We start from the raw sequence: 16,525 nt of genomic DNA, 5'->3' as shown, positions 1-16,525 counted from the left end.
CAGTTTTGTAATGGAAAAAAAGAGGTATTCTTATGATGTGGCCTATAAATTGAAAGTAATAGCATGTGCAGAAGAACATGGAAAGAGAGCAGCTGGTCAGCAATTTGGCCCTCCACTAATGGAAAAAATCATTCATGAGTGGTGTGCTAATAAAGAAGAAATGAAAAAAATGAAAAAGGTTAAATGTGCAAATAGAGGACTGAATGCAAAATGGCCAAAACTAGAAAATGATGCTGTGGGGATCAAGATGTATGTACGGTAATATCGAACCCAACATTAAGTATTCGCTTGTTCATAATGAATTAACTTTATTTTGATCAAGTCGGTACAAACACATCGGCTTGAATACAGAGTTCGGAACACACTGAGATCAACAGTTTTCAAAGAAGTTCGTTCTCAAAGATGAGGCGGTCGACTCTTGCAGTCAATAACTGCCTCAGAGCCCTTGCCAGTAGTGCAGAGCATAGTAAGGATGATGAGAGGCATGTGCGCACCCGGCCAGCTGATGGCACAGATGCGTGTGACCAATCGTGTCATGGCAGGTGCTAGTGCGAGGCACGATCGGACCATTTCTCGATGTCTTGGTAGGCACAACCGGTGGAGGGAAGCAGGCGTGGAAGGCGTCCACAGGTTGACCGTGCCATGCTGCTAATGGCACTGTGGGAGCAGTAGGCGGTGGCGTGTCAGTGGGGAGAACATTGTCGTGCCGAGGCTGTGCGGCACAGCGGAGTTTTGATCCGATCAAAGGCACGGAGTGCGTCGAAGATCCGATGCGATGTATTGTTGAAGTATTTGCCGGCAAGTGCCATGGTAAGTGCAACGTGTCCAGTAACAGTTTGTTATTGGCCGTATGACATAAAGGAACAAGCATGCTGTGGCTTAACAGGTTGCGTAAGAGATGCCGGATGAGCAACGCTCGCAATAACGACGGAGTTATAGAGGCACTTGATGTCACAGCAGGGGAGAAAACAGCAAGCTGCACATGACAGACCTTGGCGGCGGATTACTTTGGCATAGACGGAAGCGTCACCTCAGAGTCCGTGGACAGTGAGTGTGGTACAGCGGTAGATGGCAGGATGTTCTAAGCGGAGCTAACAGTGTTGGTGTTTTGATGTGCGACACAGCTGTGATCGAAGGTTGGGGGGCATGACCATGAGCCCTGTGCGTGAGGCATGGTGACGGCGAGAGGTGGTGGAAGGCGGACGTGGTCGGCAAAACCATGGTCGGAGCAGGAAGGCGATGAGACATAATGTGAACGTGAAGAAGTCGAATTGGTGGATGAACTACTGGTCCGTGACAGAGAGGCAACACAGTTTGATGGAACTGGAACAGCATGTGTGCTGTTGCTGTTGGCGCTGCGGTCAAGTGATAAGGCTGCAAGCTGCTCGCGCGAAACTGCTGCACAGTCGTGTGTCAGAACGGAAGGATGCTCACTCGTTGAAGCAGAAACGGCAGATGTTTTGGTCGTACATTGCGGAGGTAGTGAAGAGGGCGGCAAAGCAAGAGGCACTGGAATGCGGCTGGTCATGCCGTGGTACAGAAATGAGGTGTTTGGAACTACCAAGGAAAGGTGGCAGCAGCGTAAATAAGTTGCTTGTATCACATCAGTAACGTAGAATTCCCACTTGAGGTGGCGTGATGATGACAGTTGTGACATCTGGGACATAGATCCATGTAGCATCATCATCAGGGTATTAGTTGTAGCTGGTAGTAACGGCGAAGGATCATCAGCAGTCGGAGGTGGAACAATGACAGGAGCATCTCGTTGCATGTCGCACTCGGTCAGTGTCGGCTGGAGCATGTGTAACTGATCTTGTACCAACAAGTTGTATGTCGCAATTTGCTCATGTAGCTGTTGCAGCTGTTCAGACGAAAATGTAAGTCGTGAAGCAGTCTGCTGTGTATCACTGAGTAAGATGGGGTCGAAATCAGAATCTGTCTCTATCAAAGGGTAACCTGCCGTACAAGACAAGGTCGGCGGCACAGTATTGACGTAACAGTTCGAGTAGAAGAGATCGTGTGGGTGATCGTGAATGTGAAACTCAGTACTCGGCGGCAGCAGAGTGAGAACACGTTCATTACTGTATGAAGCACTGATACGGCTGAAATTGTCTTCTGGGGTGGGTAAACAAGTTGCGGGCGACATTGAGTAGTGAACGGCCGGGCAGTAAGCATGTGTAGTGTCGGCGAGTTGTTGACATGCGCAGCTGATTGTTTTGACTGGGTCGAGTTCAGCGAGCCAGCAGGCGGCGACCGTGACGTGGCTGTCGATAGCGGTCAAGCAGAGTCACTGCGGCTCAGGTGCTGTGTAGAGGGTGGTGTGGCATGTCCAGTGTTGCACTGAGAAACAGCCAGCATTTTCGTTGGTGTAATTGGTGCACTGTCGTTGATCGGTAGGATGTCCTTGATGAAATTGTTCCTGTGAATTCGACCAGGCATGCAATTTAGCCATAATTTGGAGTTCGTGCTCACTGGGATTTGCAACATAGTCCATTGTTTGGCATGATTGTCCAGTATCGAAGCACTGCACAAAGTTAATTCATTACACAAAAGCAAGTCAAGATAGTCCAAATTAATTGGCGAAGTGGCACTGCACTGTCTGGAAGTGAAATTACCGATGCGTTGAATGGGTTTCGACGGACGACGTGTGCACCTCGGTCGCATTGTTGATGTGTGAGAAGGTGATGAAAGTTGTCAAAAAGCATGATTCACACAAGAGTCAGGAATTTACACACTAATTACACTTCCTGTACACTGCATCCAGATGCGGCGCAATGCAAAGTCGATAGACGTAGAAATCCGACAAAGAGTTGCTGCATTGTTTGTCCATGGCGATGTTCCAGTACACATTTCTGGCATCATAAGCGGCGTTCATGAGAGTCGGGCTCACCAATGTGGGGATCACGATGTTACATACAGTAATATCGAACCCAACATTAAGTATTTGCTCGTTTATAATGAATTAACTTTATTTTGATCAAGTCGGTACAAACACATCCGCTCGAATACAGAGTTCGGAACACACTGAGATCAACAGTTTTCAAAGAAGTTGGTTCTCAGAGATGAGGCGGTCGACTCTTGCAGGCGATAACCTCCACAATGCATTGAAATGCATTCAGTGACACCATCAAAATGGCATTGGAATTAGTAAAAAAAAGATTCAAACACATGCTTGTAAGCTAGCACTACACTGGAACTTAACAGACTTTAAGGGTGGAGTTGATTGGTGCTACAGGTTTATGGAGTGTCATGGACTTAGCATGTGAACCAAAACAAAAATATCTTATAAAATGACACAAGAGTATAAAGAGAAAATATTAACCTTCCATCACTTTATTACTGTATGTTGAAAGAAAACTAGTGCAGAATTAAGCCAAATAGCAAATATGGAAAAAACACCTTTGACATTTGATGTGTCAAGTAAGAGAACCGTTGCAATGGAAGGTACTAAAATTGTAACTATAAAAACTAGTGAACCTGAAAAAATGTATTACACTGTTTTCCTTTCATGTTGTGCTGATGATACTAAATTTAATCTACTGATCATTTTCAAGCACAAAATAATGCCAAGACCTTCTGAAATACTACCAGGTGTTGCTCATGTACATGAAAAGGGTAGGGTGGATGAGGCTGGTATGAAATTATGGATTAATAGGGCATGAGAGAGAAGGAAAGGTGCTTTGTTGAAGAAGAGTTATCTTATCATGCTAGATCAATTTCAAAAATTCTGTGAAAGAGAAATTGAGACAGGTTAATACAGAGCTTGCCATTATTCCAAGAAGACTTACTTCACAATTGCAACCCCTTGGTGTTCTGCAAAATAAACCATTTAAAGTATACAGGGTGTTACAAAAAGGTAAGGCCAAACTTTCAGGAAACATTCCTCACACACAAAGAAAGAAAATATGTTATGTGGACATGTGTCTGGAAACACTTACTTTCCATGTTAGAGCTCATTTTATTACTTCTCTTCAAATCACATTAATCATGGAATGGAAACACACAGCAACAGAACGTACCAGTGTGACTTCAAACACTTTGTTACAGAAATGTTCAAAATGTCCTCCATTAGTGAGGATGCATGCGTCCACCCTCCGTCGCATGGAATCCCTGATGCGCTGATGCAGCCTGGAGAATGGCGTATTGTATCACAGCCGTCCACAATATGAGCATGAAGAGTCTCTACATTTGGTACCGGGGTTGCGTAGACAAGAGCTTTCAAATGCCCCCATAAATGAAAGTCGAGAGGGTTGAGGTCAGGAGAGCATGGAGTCCATGGAATTGGTCCGCCTCTATCAATCCATTGGTCACTGAATCTGTTGTTGAGAAGCATACCAACACTTCGACTGAAATGTACAGGAGCTCCATTCTGCATGAACCACATGTTGTGTCGTACTTGTAAAGGCACATGTTCTAGCAGCACAGGTAGAGTATCCCGTATGAAATCATGATAACGTGCTCCATTGAGCGTAGGTGGAAGAACATGGGGCCCAATCAAGACATCACCAACAATGCCTGCCCAAACGTTCACAGAAAATCTGTGTTGATGACGTGATTGCACAATTGCATGCGGATTCTCGTCAGCCCACACATGTTGATTGTGAAAATTTACAATTTGATCACGTTGGAATGAATCCTCATCCGTAAAGAGAACATTTGCACTGAAATGAGGATTGACACATTGTTGGATTAATCATTCGCAGAAGTGTACCCGTGGAGGCCAATCAGCTGCTGATAGTGCCTGCACACGCTGTACATGGAACGGAAACAACTGGTTCTCCCGTAGCACTCTTCATACAGTGACGTGGTCAACGTTACCTTGTACAGCAGCAACTTCTCTGACGCTGACATTAGGATTATCATCAACTGCACGAAGAATTGCCTCATCCATTGCAGGTGTCCTTGTCGTTCTAGGTCTTCCCCAGTCGCGAGTCATAGGCTGGAATGTTCCGTGCTCCCTAAGACGCCGATCAGTTGCTTGGAACATCTTCCTGTCGGTACACCTTTGTTCTGGAAATCTGTCTCGATACAAACATACCGCGCCATGACTATTGCCCCGTGCTAATCCATACATGAAATGGCCATCTGCCAACTCCGCATTTGTAAACATTGCATTGACTGCAAAACCACGTTCGTGATGAACACTAACCTGTTGATGCTACATACTGATGTGCTTGATGCTAGTACTGTAGAGCAATGAGTCGCATGTCAACACAAGGACCGAAGTCAATATTATCTTCCTTCAATTGGGCCAACTGGCGGTGAATCGAGGAAGTACAGTACATACTGATGAAACTAAAATGAGCTCTAACATGGAAATTAAGCGTTTCCGGACACATGTCCACATAACATCTTTTCTTTATTTGTGTGTGAGGAATGTTTCGTGAAAGTTTGGCCGTACCTTTTTGTAACACCCTGTATATGAGAGAGGAATGGAACAAATGGATGATGGATGAAACACAACATGAATTCACTCCGAAGGGAGGTTTTAAAATGACTTACAATCCAACAAATATGTCAGTGGATAAAACAGTCATGGCCTTGAGTGAGAGAAGACATTGTTAAATCTTTCAAGAAGTGCAGCATAAGTAATGCTCTCGATACAGTGAAGATCGTCTTAAGTACGAAGAGGAAAACAATGACAAAAATGAAGAAGAAGAAGAAGAACAAAGTTCAGATGAAGATTTTGAAGGATTTTATAAACTAAGATGCTTTTTAGTCTGGCCCTGCAGTCTACTTGTAAAAGTCATAAAAAAAATGTTATATTTTAAAAAAGTGCTTAAAAATTAAAATGGGTCATATAGTCCATAAAATACAGTAGTGATAAAAGTTTCAGTGTGGATATCCTCAAAGGATCATGTCTACCTGTTGCTATTAAAACTAATATGTTTCTAATCATGACTTTGCTTCTGAACTATATGTTCTAAGCAGTGGCAGCTGCTGTGTAAGAGGACAAGAGCACATGACCATCCTAACTTTCAACACCTTGCAGATTTATTGGTTATTTTTCTTTGAATGCTGTTAAACATAACATAGATGCTCCAAACTGAAAGATATGGCACTTAAATCTACTGCACTACTGCTCATATAGATTCCATGAAACTTGGCATCTGGGTCATGAACACAGCTTCAGTTGTGCATGTTTTAAGGAGCATTTGCACATGAATGACTTGGTGTGACATAATTGACTTAGGGGCCAAATGCATATGGATTTGATAAACAGCTTGCATGGTTCACAAGGTGCACAGCTAACCCTTGCCACTCCACTAGAAGTTTACACCACTGCCACCAGATGGTAGCACACTGTGACAAACTTTTATCCCCATTCAAGTGACATAAACCTCACTAGATGATAGCACACTCCTCAGATACACTAATTCATTCACTATATAGTAAAGTACATTAAAGTTGTACTGACAGTAAACCTATTTTGCGCATTTCTTAATGAGTTATAAAATATTAAGTTATGAATTTTATCGCACAGAAATCCATTGGAGGTGGTGACAATCATAAGGGCTGAAAGCACATCACTGTTGATTGTGAGATTGTAGCATTTATTCATATTTCTGAAATTTGTTGATCTTATGGTGAGTCAGGTTTATCTGTGTTGTAGGCACAAAATATACATATAATAAAATTTATCAAAAGTTATATCACTGGTTTCTCTGATATTCACTTAAATGTGGAACCAATGGTGGTGTCCTTTAGGCCATTATGGATCTTGGCACCTCTTTTGAGTTCCAGTCAAGTGACCGTGTTGGTAGTCATTACTACTTGAGTTTAACCATTTCCCCCAAATGGCAGTTTGTGTTTGGAGTTGGTTGTTTACTGTGTGGGAATCGGCTTTTGTGTGCAGTGTAAACATGAACTGTGTTGAATCTATTTTAAATGCTAACAGAAAAGTAAATCTGTGAGGATATGTCATGAGTTGTGTTTGGGTAGCTCATTCAGTAGAGCACTTGCCCACAAAAGGCAAAGGTCCCAAGTTTGAGTCTCAGTCCAGCACACAGCTTTAATCTACCAGGAAGTTTCATATCAGCACACAATCTGCTGCAGAGTGAAAATCTCATTCTAGGAATGTAAAAGTAAATTATCAGGAAACGTTAGCCACAAAGGAACTAGAACCATTGAGAACAGATCCTTTGACTGTGGGAGTGACGAACTCAAATAGGCGTGACTACAAGTGAACATTTAACAAGGAAAGTGTACAGTTAGCACAAGATGTTATGTAGGTGCAGCATAAGAATATCTGATTTTCTGCCCGGAAGTAAATTTGTGAATTAATACATCTGTTAGGGATCTTGCACACTTGTCCAAAAAAATGTAAAAGCACAAAAACTCCCACTTGCACAAAAATGTGAAACAGAGAGTTGTGGAAGCTTACACATTATTGTCCTAAACTGTACATATTTATGTACAAAACAACAAAATTCCACAAAACAATTCTTACTTTTGTCAGATCGGTTATGAATCTTATTATTGTCATTGTAATTATTATTGACAGTAACTGTAGTTGTATAAACTTGTTGATAAGCACAACTGTTATAGAGCAGATGCTTTTAATTTCACACTCCCAAATTTATTTGAATCTAAAAATTTGTGAACACCCACAATGTACACTCACGAGCCACGACTGGTTCTAAGTAGGTTTCAGAGAAAGCAACCCCCTTACTAATTACCTACCACCTGTGACATTTGCTTCACAAGAAACATAATGACCAGTCTGTGGTTTTCAATGGCAAGAAGGAACGCCACTTGGTATCTGTAGAGGATAACTTCCTCCAGGAATCTTAGATTCCCAGAACATGATGATTAGGGAACTTGTAGAAATATGGAACCAGTATGATACTGTTTCTCAGTTGATAACCTAAGAACAGTTCACCAATCTTTATGATGATTTAATTTTATCATTATTAAGATTTTATTCACTTACATATTGTACTTTTTTACATTAGTTCACAAGTTTTTCTCATTATTTTTCAGGTGCACTGGTAGAACCAATTTCATGTGTGTCCCATGGTTGGGACATGCTCAGCCCTGTACCTGTAGGATCTCACATTCTTATCATAGGTGCTGGCATTATAGGCAACTTGTGGGCCTGTATACTTCATGTCCAGGGCCATCGAAAGGTTACTGTTTGTGAGCCTATGCAAGACAGGCGCAAGATTGTTGAAAATCTTGGTTAGTACTCTTGTCATACTAATTTTGTGACAACCATAAGTAACTACTAATTTCTGTAGCAAATATCAACATTAACTTTCATCAACTGTAGAATTCCAAAAATTGTGACAAAATGCAATGGCCTTCAGTTAGGCATATGTCATCTAATAAAATTATTTTAATTGATTTTGATTTAATTCTATTAAGATGTATTGTGAACTTTATAAAATTTACGGAGTGAAGGTAACAGCTCACTGAACAGTAGAGGCTATGAACATTGAAAGCTACACATGACATGTGGGTATAAAATAACAGGACCATGTGAGGTGGAGCCATGGTTAGTTCACTGCAAGGATAACAGTTCAAACCCATGTCTGGACATCCAGATTTAGGTTTTCTGTGATTTTCCTAAACTGCTCCAGCAAATGCCAGGATGATTCCTTTGAAAGGGCACGGCTTACTTCCTTCCCCTTCCTTGACACAGTCCAAACTTGTGCTCTGTCTCTAATGACCTCTTGACAGTTCAAACCCACATCTGGCCATCCTGATTTAGGTTTTCCATTATTTCCCCAAATTGCTCTAGGCAAATGCCGGGATGGTTCCTTTGAAAGGGCACGGCCGACTTCCTTCCCCGTCCTTCTCTAATCTGATGAGACCGATGACCCCGCTGTCTGGTCTTCTCCCAAAACAACCCAATCTAATGACCTCAATGTTAACAGGACATTACACCAAATCTTCCTTCCTTTTCTTTTAGAACAACATGCCGTACCGTGAATGAATGACCAATGGCTGTGAAGAGTGGAGCCTTCTCAGTCAAATGCAGCATCTCCGGTGTCTGTAGTCAAATCACTGTGGCTGTGCCCTTAATTTGTGCAAGAGGTGTTATTTTGTTTTGCCAAAAGTAATATGTGTAATAATACAGCAATGAATTGTTGTGAAGTTTCATATGAAACTTGGAAAAACTGCCACTGAAACTTATCTTTTTCTAAAAGAAAACATACCAAAGACTGTTCATCACATATACAAGTTTTAAAGAAGTTCAAGCATTTCCAAGGTGACCCAGATGGTTGAAGATCAATCACACTTGATTCACCATTCAGCATTAGAAATGGATTAAAATATTGAAAATTCCGCAATGTGATTCAATCTAATTGTTGGTCAAGTATTTGATTTCTGAAAATGTAGGAATTGACAAAAAGTGCTTAAGGCAAGATTTACATAATTAATGTAAGTTTAGGAAAGTGTGTGCCAAATTCATGCCAAAAATTATCATGATCGAACAAAAACAAGACCACAAAAAGGTTAGCACTTACTTTGAATACCATTTAAAATGATCTTAAATTCTTGGAAAGGATGACGACATGTGGCAAATCTTCATTTGTCACTTATGATCCAGAAACTAAGTGCTAATCCTTGCACTGGAAATGCCCAACTTCACTGAGTGGGAAAAGATAGAATGAGCTAATCAAGATTCAAAGCAATGTTGGTTGTGTTTTTTTCAATATTCTTGGAACTGCATATCTTCCTGAAGGTCAAACTATCAATCAACATTATTACCTTGAGCATATTGCTCAACTCTGTGAGAAAATACGGGAAAAAGACATGGACTGTGGAAGAACAAGTCATGGGCCATGGGTTCTGCATCAAGACAAAACACTGCCATATACTGCATTAAATGATAAGTATTTGAAACCCTTAGCTGCCAACAGACGTTGTTTACATATCTCAATGGGGACAGCTGAAAATGTGTGCCCCGACTGGGACTCGAACTCGGGATCTCCTGCCTACACGGCAGACGCTCTATTTGTCTGAGCCACCGAGGACACACTTGAATAGCATGACTGCAGGGACTTATTCCTTGTATGCTTCCCATAAGACCCACATTTCCAACCATCCACAATCTACATACGTAATGTTCCTAATAGATACTTTGCCCATCCACTAATTGCTCATGCCCACTAAAGTGACGATTCCCGTAAGAGTTAGGGCAACTTGTACGCATTCACACAGATGAAGGTCATTGCCCGGGTAGCAGTTTAACTATATATGAAGATAGTAACTGTTCTCAAAAGAACAGATACCATTGATGACCATACAGCTTCTCTAGAATAAATGTATCAATTTGGAACATTACTTATATAGATTGTGGACAGTTGGGAATGTGGGTCTCATGGGAAGCATGCAAGGTATAAGTCCCTGCAGTCGCGCTATTCATCTGTGTCCTCGATGGCTCAGATGAATAGAGCGTCTGCCGCATAAGCAGGAGATCCTGGGTTCGAGTCCCAGTCGGGGTACACATTTTCAGCTGTCCCCATCGAGGTATGTCAACAACACCTGTTGGCAGCTGAGGGTTTCAATTAATTATCATTTATTTTAGTGAAGCTGCCCTTTCATGAATGGTATCTGTTCTTTTGAGAACAATTACTATCTTCGTATATATTGCATTGTCTGTCGCTAGCAAAGTACAGCATCCCATTGTTAGACCACCCAACTTATTCACCTAACTTAGTACCATGTGATTTTTATCTATTCTGAGATCAAAGCTGTATTAAAAGGAACAAAACTTCAGTCTGTTGAAGCAGTGAAAGAAAAAGCTGCACACCTCATCACGGAGCTTGCAGAGAAAGACTTCCACTACTGTTTACACCAGTGGAAAATTCTCATAGAGTGTTGCAGGGCTAGAGCAGGGGATTATATTGAGGATGCCAATAACTAAATGTGTATGTTTTTGAAATAAAATTTTTTCAGCAATTGCTCCATTATTTTATAGTTACACCATATACAGGGCGGTCTATCTGAAGTTTCAGATGAGATTATCTCAAAAACTATACATTGGGTAAAAACAGTGGGTAAGACAAGTTTGTGAATTCAAAGGGGGACATCAAATGATACTACACATGACCTGCAGCCCCTGCCCCATTGGGTGGGGTGGGGGGCAACTTTTAAATCTTGAACAGAAACCCCAATTTTTTAATGCAGATTCGGAATCTTCATAAAAAGGTAATCAAGTTTAGTCTGAAACATTTTTTTAAACCATTGACAGATGGCACTGAAATGGAGAAAAATTAAAATTGTGAAGAACTACAATTTATTTAGAATGATCCGAGAAGGACCCATCAAATAGATACAAAATGTGCACCAATTCTTTCGTTACACCAATTAAGCTATTTTTTTACAATGTATCCTACCCGTCACAGTTTTTGATGGAGGGAGGTGGAATGGTATTAAAATCTCATTAGGGAACTCTTCACAATTGCATTACTCACCCAACTGTGGTGCTACCATGACCATACTGTGAATTATGGCTCAGTATAAAAGTCAGTGCAATGCGATCAGACGTCATTTCACTTTCAGATTGTGAACCGTAAATATCAACTGATGAAAGTAAATTATTCTTTAGCGAAACATGCTCACTATCCTCCTTCAGAGATTGTTGATATGATGTTAATTTTAGGTGAATGCCATTACAATTATGATGCAGCTGCACATTTGTATGCGGAAGATTTCCCAAACAGGCGACATCCAAGTGAAAACATTATTCGAAATTGCACTCAACGAGCTTAAAATGGATACATACACCGCCCACCTCATCATCGCGAATACAATGAAAATGACACTTGCACCCTTACTGTTCTCGCCTGTGTCAACTGGAACCTGAAATGAGTAGTTGTGCGATTCAGAGACAAACTGGAATACCGAAATCAACTCTTTTGAGGATTTTGAAGGCACATAAATATCATGCGTATCATATCACACTGACACAGGCATTAATGCCAAAAGACATGCAAATATGCATGCATTTCTGCCAGTGGGCCTTGGAAACGATAAGAGGTGACAATGATTTTTTTAGCTGCATCATGTTCACTGATGAAGCCACATTCAACAACAATGGCGGATTAAATTGTCATGATTGTCATTATTGGTCACCTGTCAATCCACACTGGCACAGACCTGTTGACAATCAACACAAATGGTCGTTAAAGGTCTGGTGTGGAATTTTAAACAGTTACTTGATATGACCATATTTTTTTGATCGAAATGTTATTGGGGAATGTTATTTACAAATTCTCCCTGATGATTTGTTGGAGCTAATGGAAGATGTTGATTTAGAAACTAGGCAACAAATGTGGTTCCAACAGGGTGGAGCATATCCCCATTATGCTAAAAATGAGTGGAACATTTTAAATTTATGGTGCCCTGGTCAGTGGATAGGATGTGGTGGACCAATTCAATGGCCTCCATGTTCACCAGACCTAACATCTCCTGATTTTTTCTTGTGGGGTTATTTAAAAAATATTGTTTATCAAAGACAGCCCACAACCCAAAATGATATGGAGCAATGCATTTGAAGAGCATGTGCAGCCATACCACGGGATGTGCTGCTCAAAACTGTGGGCAACTTTCACAGACGATTGACGTTATGCATTGAAGCAAATGGGGATAATTTTGAACAATTTCTTCCTGGCTAATTTCATTAATTAAGCACTCCATATTGTGAAAGGCAAGGGGACTCACACTTATGAAACACCTCATGGGAACATCATTCTACTGCGTCCATGTCATTGTTCCTGAGTAATGCTAAAAGTAGGATACAGTACATTTTGTACAAAAATAGCTTAATTTGGTGTAAAGAAAGAATTGACACATTTTTTATTGATTTGATGCATCTTTCTCGAATAATTCTAAATAAATCATAGTTCTTCCCCACTTTTACTTTTTTGTTGATTTCAGTGCGGGTGGGCACTAGAGGTCACATGTAGTATCATTTGATGTCCTCCTTTGAGCTTACGAACTTGTCTTGCCCACTATTTTTACTCAATGTATAGTTTTTGAGATAATCTCATCCCTCTCTCTCTGTCCATCACCTCCTCCTACCTCTCTATCTGTCCATCTCATCCTTCAGATAGACCACCCTGTATACACACAGATTTCAAAATTCGCATTCTTATTTGTGTTCCTTTCAATGGAGCTGTGTGTGTGTGTGTGTGTGTGTGTGTGTGAGAGAGAGAGAGAGAGAGAGAGAGAGAGAGAGAATCTATAGCTCTGAAAAAAGGTTTTGTCCAAAAGCTAGCAATTTTCTCGTTCTCTTTTATTTGCCTTCCAGCAAATCACTGTCTTTACTATTCAATGAGTTGCTACCTTTGTTTCTTAAATTATTTACATATGCCCAGAACTTACAATTAACACTTCTCTATCTCTAGTGAGACACTTCTTTATCGGATAAAATACCTTCAATTCTTCCCTGCAAAATTTCAATAAATGTATTTCTTTTTGTGGCTTACTTCTTACTAGTCTTCATTATTCTGTATGTTTTTTCCACTAGTGCTCTTTGCTGTTGTTTAATAAAAACTCATTTTTCTCTTTCTTTGCTTTTCACTTTTCCTCTTCTATGTTCAATTCTTCTTCTTCTCATTTGTTTCAATGTTTCCTCCCTACTATCTTTCAGTATGCTTGTTGTAATATATATCAGTTTTCAGGCAATTTACTGTTTCTTGTATCTTTCCCTGATTTTTACTTGCATTTGCATACTTTTTCACCTACTTCATTTTTATATTTCTTGAATATAATTCTGCTGTCTTGTCATTCTTTCAGCTTATATAGATATTTATTGTAGGTATTGCTCACAACATTTTCTTCACTAATTCATATCCTACAGAATGTTTTTCTTAGCTATGCATTTCTCTTTATATCACCTTCTGCAACTCTCTCTCTCTCTTGCTTCATGTATACATTTTCTTAAACCATTTTAATAGCTTTGTTCACAATTTCCAAATTTCCTCTCTTTTATTTCCAGTCATCTGTTCTATTCTATTTTCTGTGCTATGATTAAGGAATTGAATTCATATTATGGAAAAATGAGACTCAAAATATCTGTGCAGTTATCCAGATTTATATTTTACTTATTTAGCTACTTGTCAGGATGATTCTTTCAACAAGAAGGAAGCCAATTGCCTTCCTCAACCCTGCTCATCTTAGAAAGTGCAACTCTTCTAATAAGCATAACACAAACAGGACATGAAACTCAAATATACCTGCTTTTTTTCTGCCAATCCTCTGCTGCAAACCTGACTCATTACTTTAACTACTTAGTCCTCATTTCCTCACCTCCCACATTCATTCATCTGTTCACCATGTTTTGATGACCCCATCAAGAAGGACAGTACAGGAGTGTAACAAACAAGCTGTAAATTAACAGAAGGCAAATAAATCCTAGAAACTTAAGCTGTAAAGCAAGGATATCATAGAAACTTTGTCTGTATATCATAGTACCAATAAAATATACTGCTTAAAGCTATTCAAGCTTATACCAGCTAAATTTAATAAATTAAATTAGAAAAAATATCTGCTACTTTAAAAAAAACATTTCTACCTCCTGATTTATACTAGATAACCTTATTTTTAATATGCTTTTAGCTTTTTCCTCACAGCTGCACTGGCATATATGTTTCAAGGTTATACTGCACACATCTCCTCATCCCAGGTCCCTGTGTTCAACTCTTCCTTCACTGTCTCTCTGTCCACATCTTCCTCCCACCACACTCTGTTCTCTGTGTCCTCCTCACCACTCACTTTCCTTTCTCTCTGCATCTCCTTCTCTCCACTCTCTCTATCTCTCCATCTCTTCTGCCCTCTCTTCCCCATCACATCTTCCTCCACCTCCCTCTGTCTATATCCTCCTACCCCTCTTCCTGCCCACCTTCTACTCCCCATGTCCCCTTCTGAACCATCCTTGTTCTTCACAGTGCCCTTCTCCTATGCCCCCTCTATGTCCACCTCATCCTCTTCCACATTATCTCTTCACCTCCTCCTCCTCCCTTCTCTCCATCCATCTCCTCCCCAGTCTCTCCATCCATCTCCCTCTCTACGTATACCCCTCTTCCCTCTCTCTCTGTTCATCACCTCCTCCCACCTCTCTATCTGTCCATCTCCTCCTCTGCCATTTTTCTCTGTCCACATCGTTCTTCCCCTTCTCACTACTCATCCGATCTGCCCTCTCTGCACAGCCATGCCCATCTGTACATGTAGCCCCTGTAAGACATGCTTACTCTACCTGAACAACACACTCTCCCTGTCTCTGCCCATGTCCTCTTGTCCTCCCCTCCTGCGCCATCTCTCCCCCTATCCACCTTGCCATATGCTCCTATCTGTCTGTTCATTTCCTCCACTCCTTCTCTGTCCATCTGCTCCTGTCCATCCATTCCTACGCACTATCTCCTTGTCTATCCTCTCGTGCCCCTTCTCTGTACATCCCATCCTCTGTGCATCTCATCATATCCATATCCATGCTCATTCACAGGAGTAGCCCTGTGAAAAAGGTCAATAAAGCACACTGATATTACTCCAACACAACAACTTGTCGTCCAGGGTACTGAAAAACTGTTTCTTGTCCCTGCAATACATGTCAATAAGATAGGGCAATACTATTCCACACAACTCAACTGTCATGCAGAGCAGTCTTTTCCACTTAGCTTCACTCGTGTATGCATCCAACACATGCAGTGCACACATCTCCTCCTCCTCTCTCTCTGTGCCAAACTCTTCCTTCCCCTGTCACTCTGCATCCCTGTACACCTGACCCATTCATATCTAGCTATCCATTTCCTCCTCCACACTCACTATACCGAGGTTTCCTCCAATCCACCTCCTCCTTTTCCACCTGTCCACTACAATCTACACCTTCCACCTGCCTCATGCATGTCCATATGCTCCTCTGCTCTCACTGACCATCTCCTCCTCCCCTCTCTCTTCCCATCTTTCCCTCCCCCTTCTCTGTGCATTTTGTCCTTCCCTTCTATCAGTATATTTCCTCCTTCCCCATCTCCATGTGTTCATCTCCTCTTCCCTATGCTTTCTGCCCATCTCATCCTCCCCCTCTCTGTATTTCCCCCCTACCCATATCCCCTTTCTGTCCTCTCCTCCTGGCCCTTTTCTCTGCCCACCTCATCCTTCCTCCCCCATCACTATCCATCTCCTTCCGCATCTTTCTGTTCAGTTGTGCACATCTACACATGTAGTCCATGCAAAAGAGGTTGATAAAGCAGGCCAGTACTACTCCCACACAACACATCTGTTGTGCAGAGCAGCCTACATGTCGGCAGTTGGAAAAAAATTTCTTGCATCTGACGTGAAAGTTGCAATGCAAAGTAGGTCAATAAGCTAGTCCAATACTATCTCTATGCAGCATACCTGTTGTGCCAAGCAGCCTGTGTGATAGGAACTGAAAAAACATGTTTTTGTCCTTAGCTGTGCTTTTATTGGAAGTAGGAGGGTATAAACCTCACAGTGCTGATACTCATAGTGTTTGCTGTTTGTCTGTTGCATAGGGTTGATATTAATCAAGGAGTGTGGAAGAACGTTCTGGGCA

The 16,525-nt window shown here is 41.2% G+C and overlaps 1 protein-coding gene across 1 annotated transcript in view; it reads left to right on the top strand.

Annotated features, from left to right (window-relative positions):
- Nucleotides 1–16,525, top strand: part of LOC126203514 (uncharacterized) — a 73,673-nt gene that overhangs the window by 13,201 nt on the left and 43,947 nt on the right. The window contains exon 4 of the mRNA XM_049937839.1: nt 7,984–8,181. Within this exon, the coding sequence (XP_049793796.1) occupies nt 7,984–8,181 (198 nt within the window). The remainder of the gene's footprint in view (nt 1–7,983; nt 8,182–16,525) is intronic.

This window comes from Schistocerca nitens, chromosome 9 (genome assembly GCF_023898315.1).
Source record: "Schistocerca nitens isolate TAMUIC-IGC-003100 chromosome 9, iqSchNite1.1, whole genome shotgun sequence".
Lineage (NCBI taxonomy): Eukaryota > Metazoa > Arthropoda > Insecta > Orthoptera > Acrididae > Schistocerca > Schistocerca nitens.
Note: the sequence above shows the minus strand (reverse complement) of the source record. Positions and strands in the feature narration are given on the sequence as shown.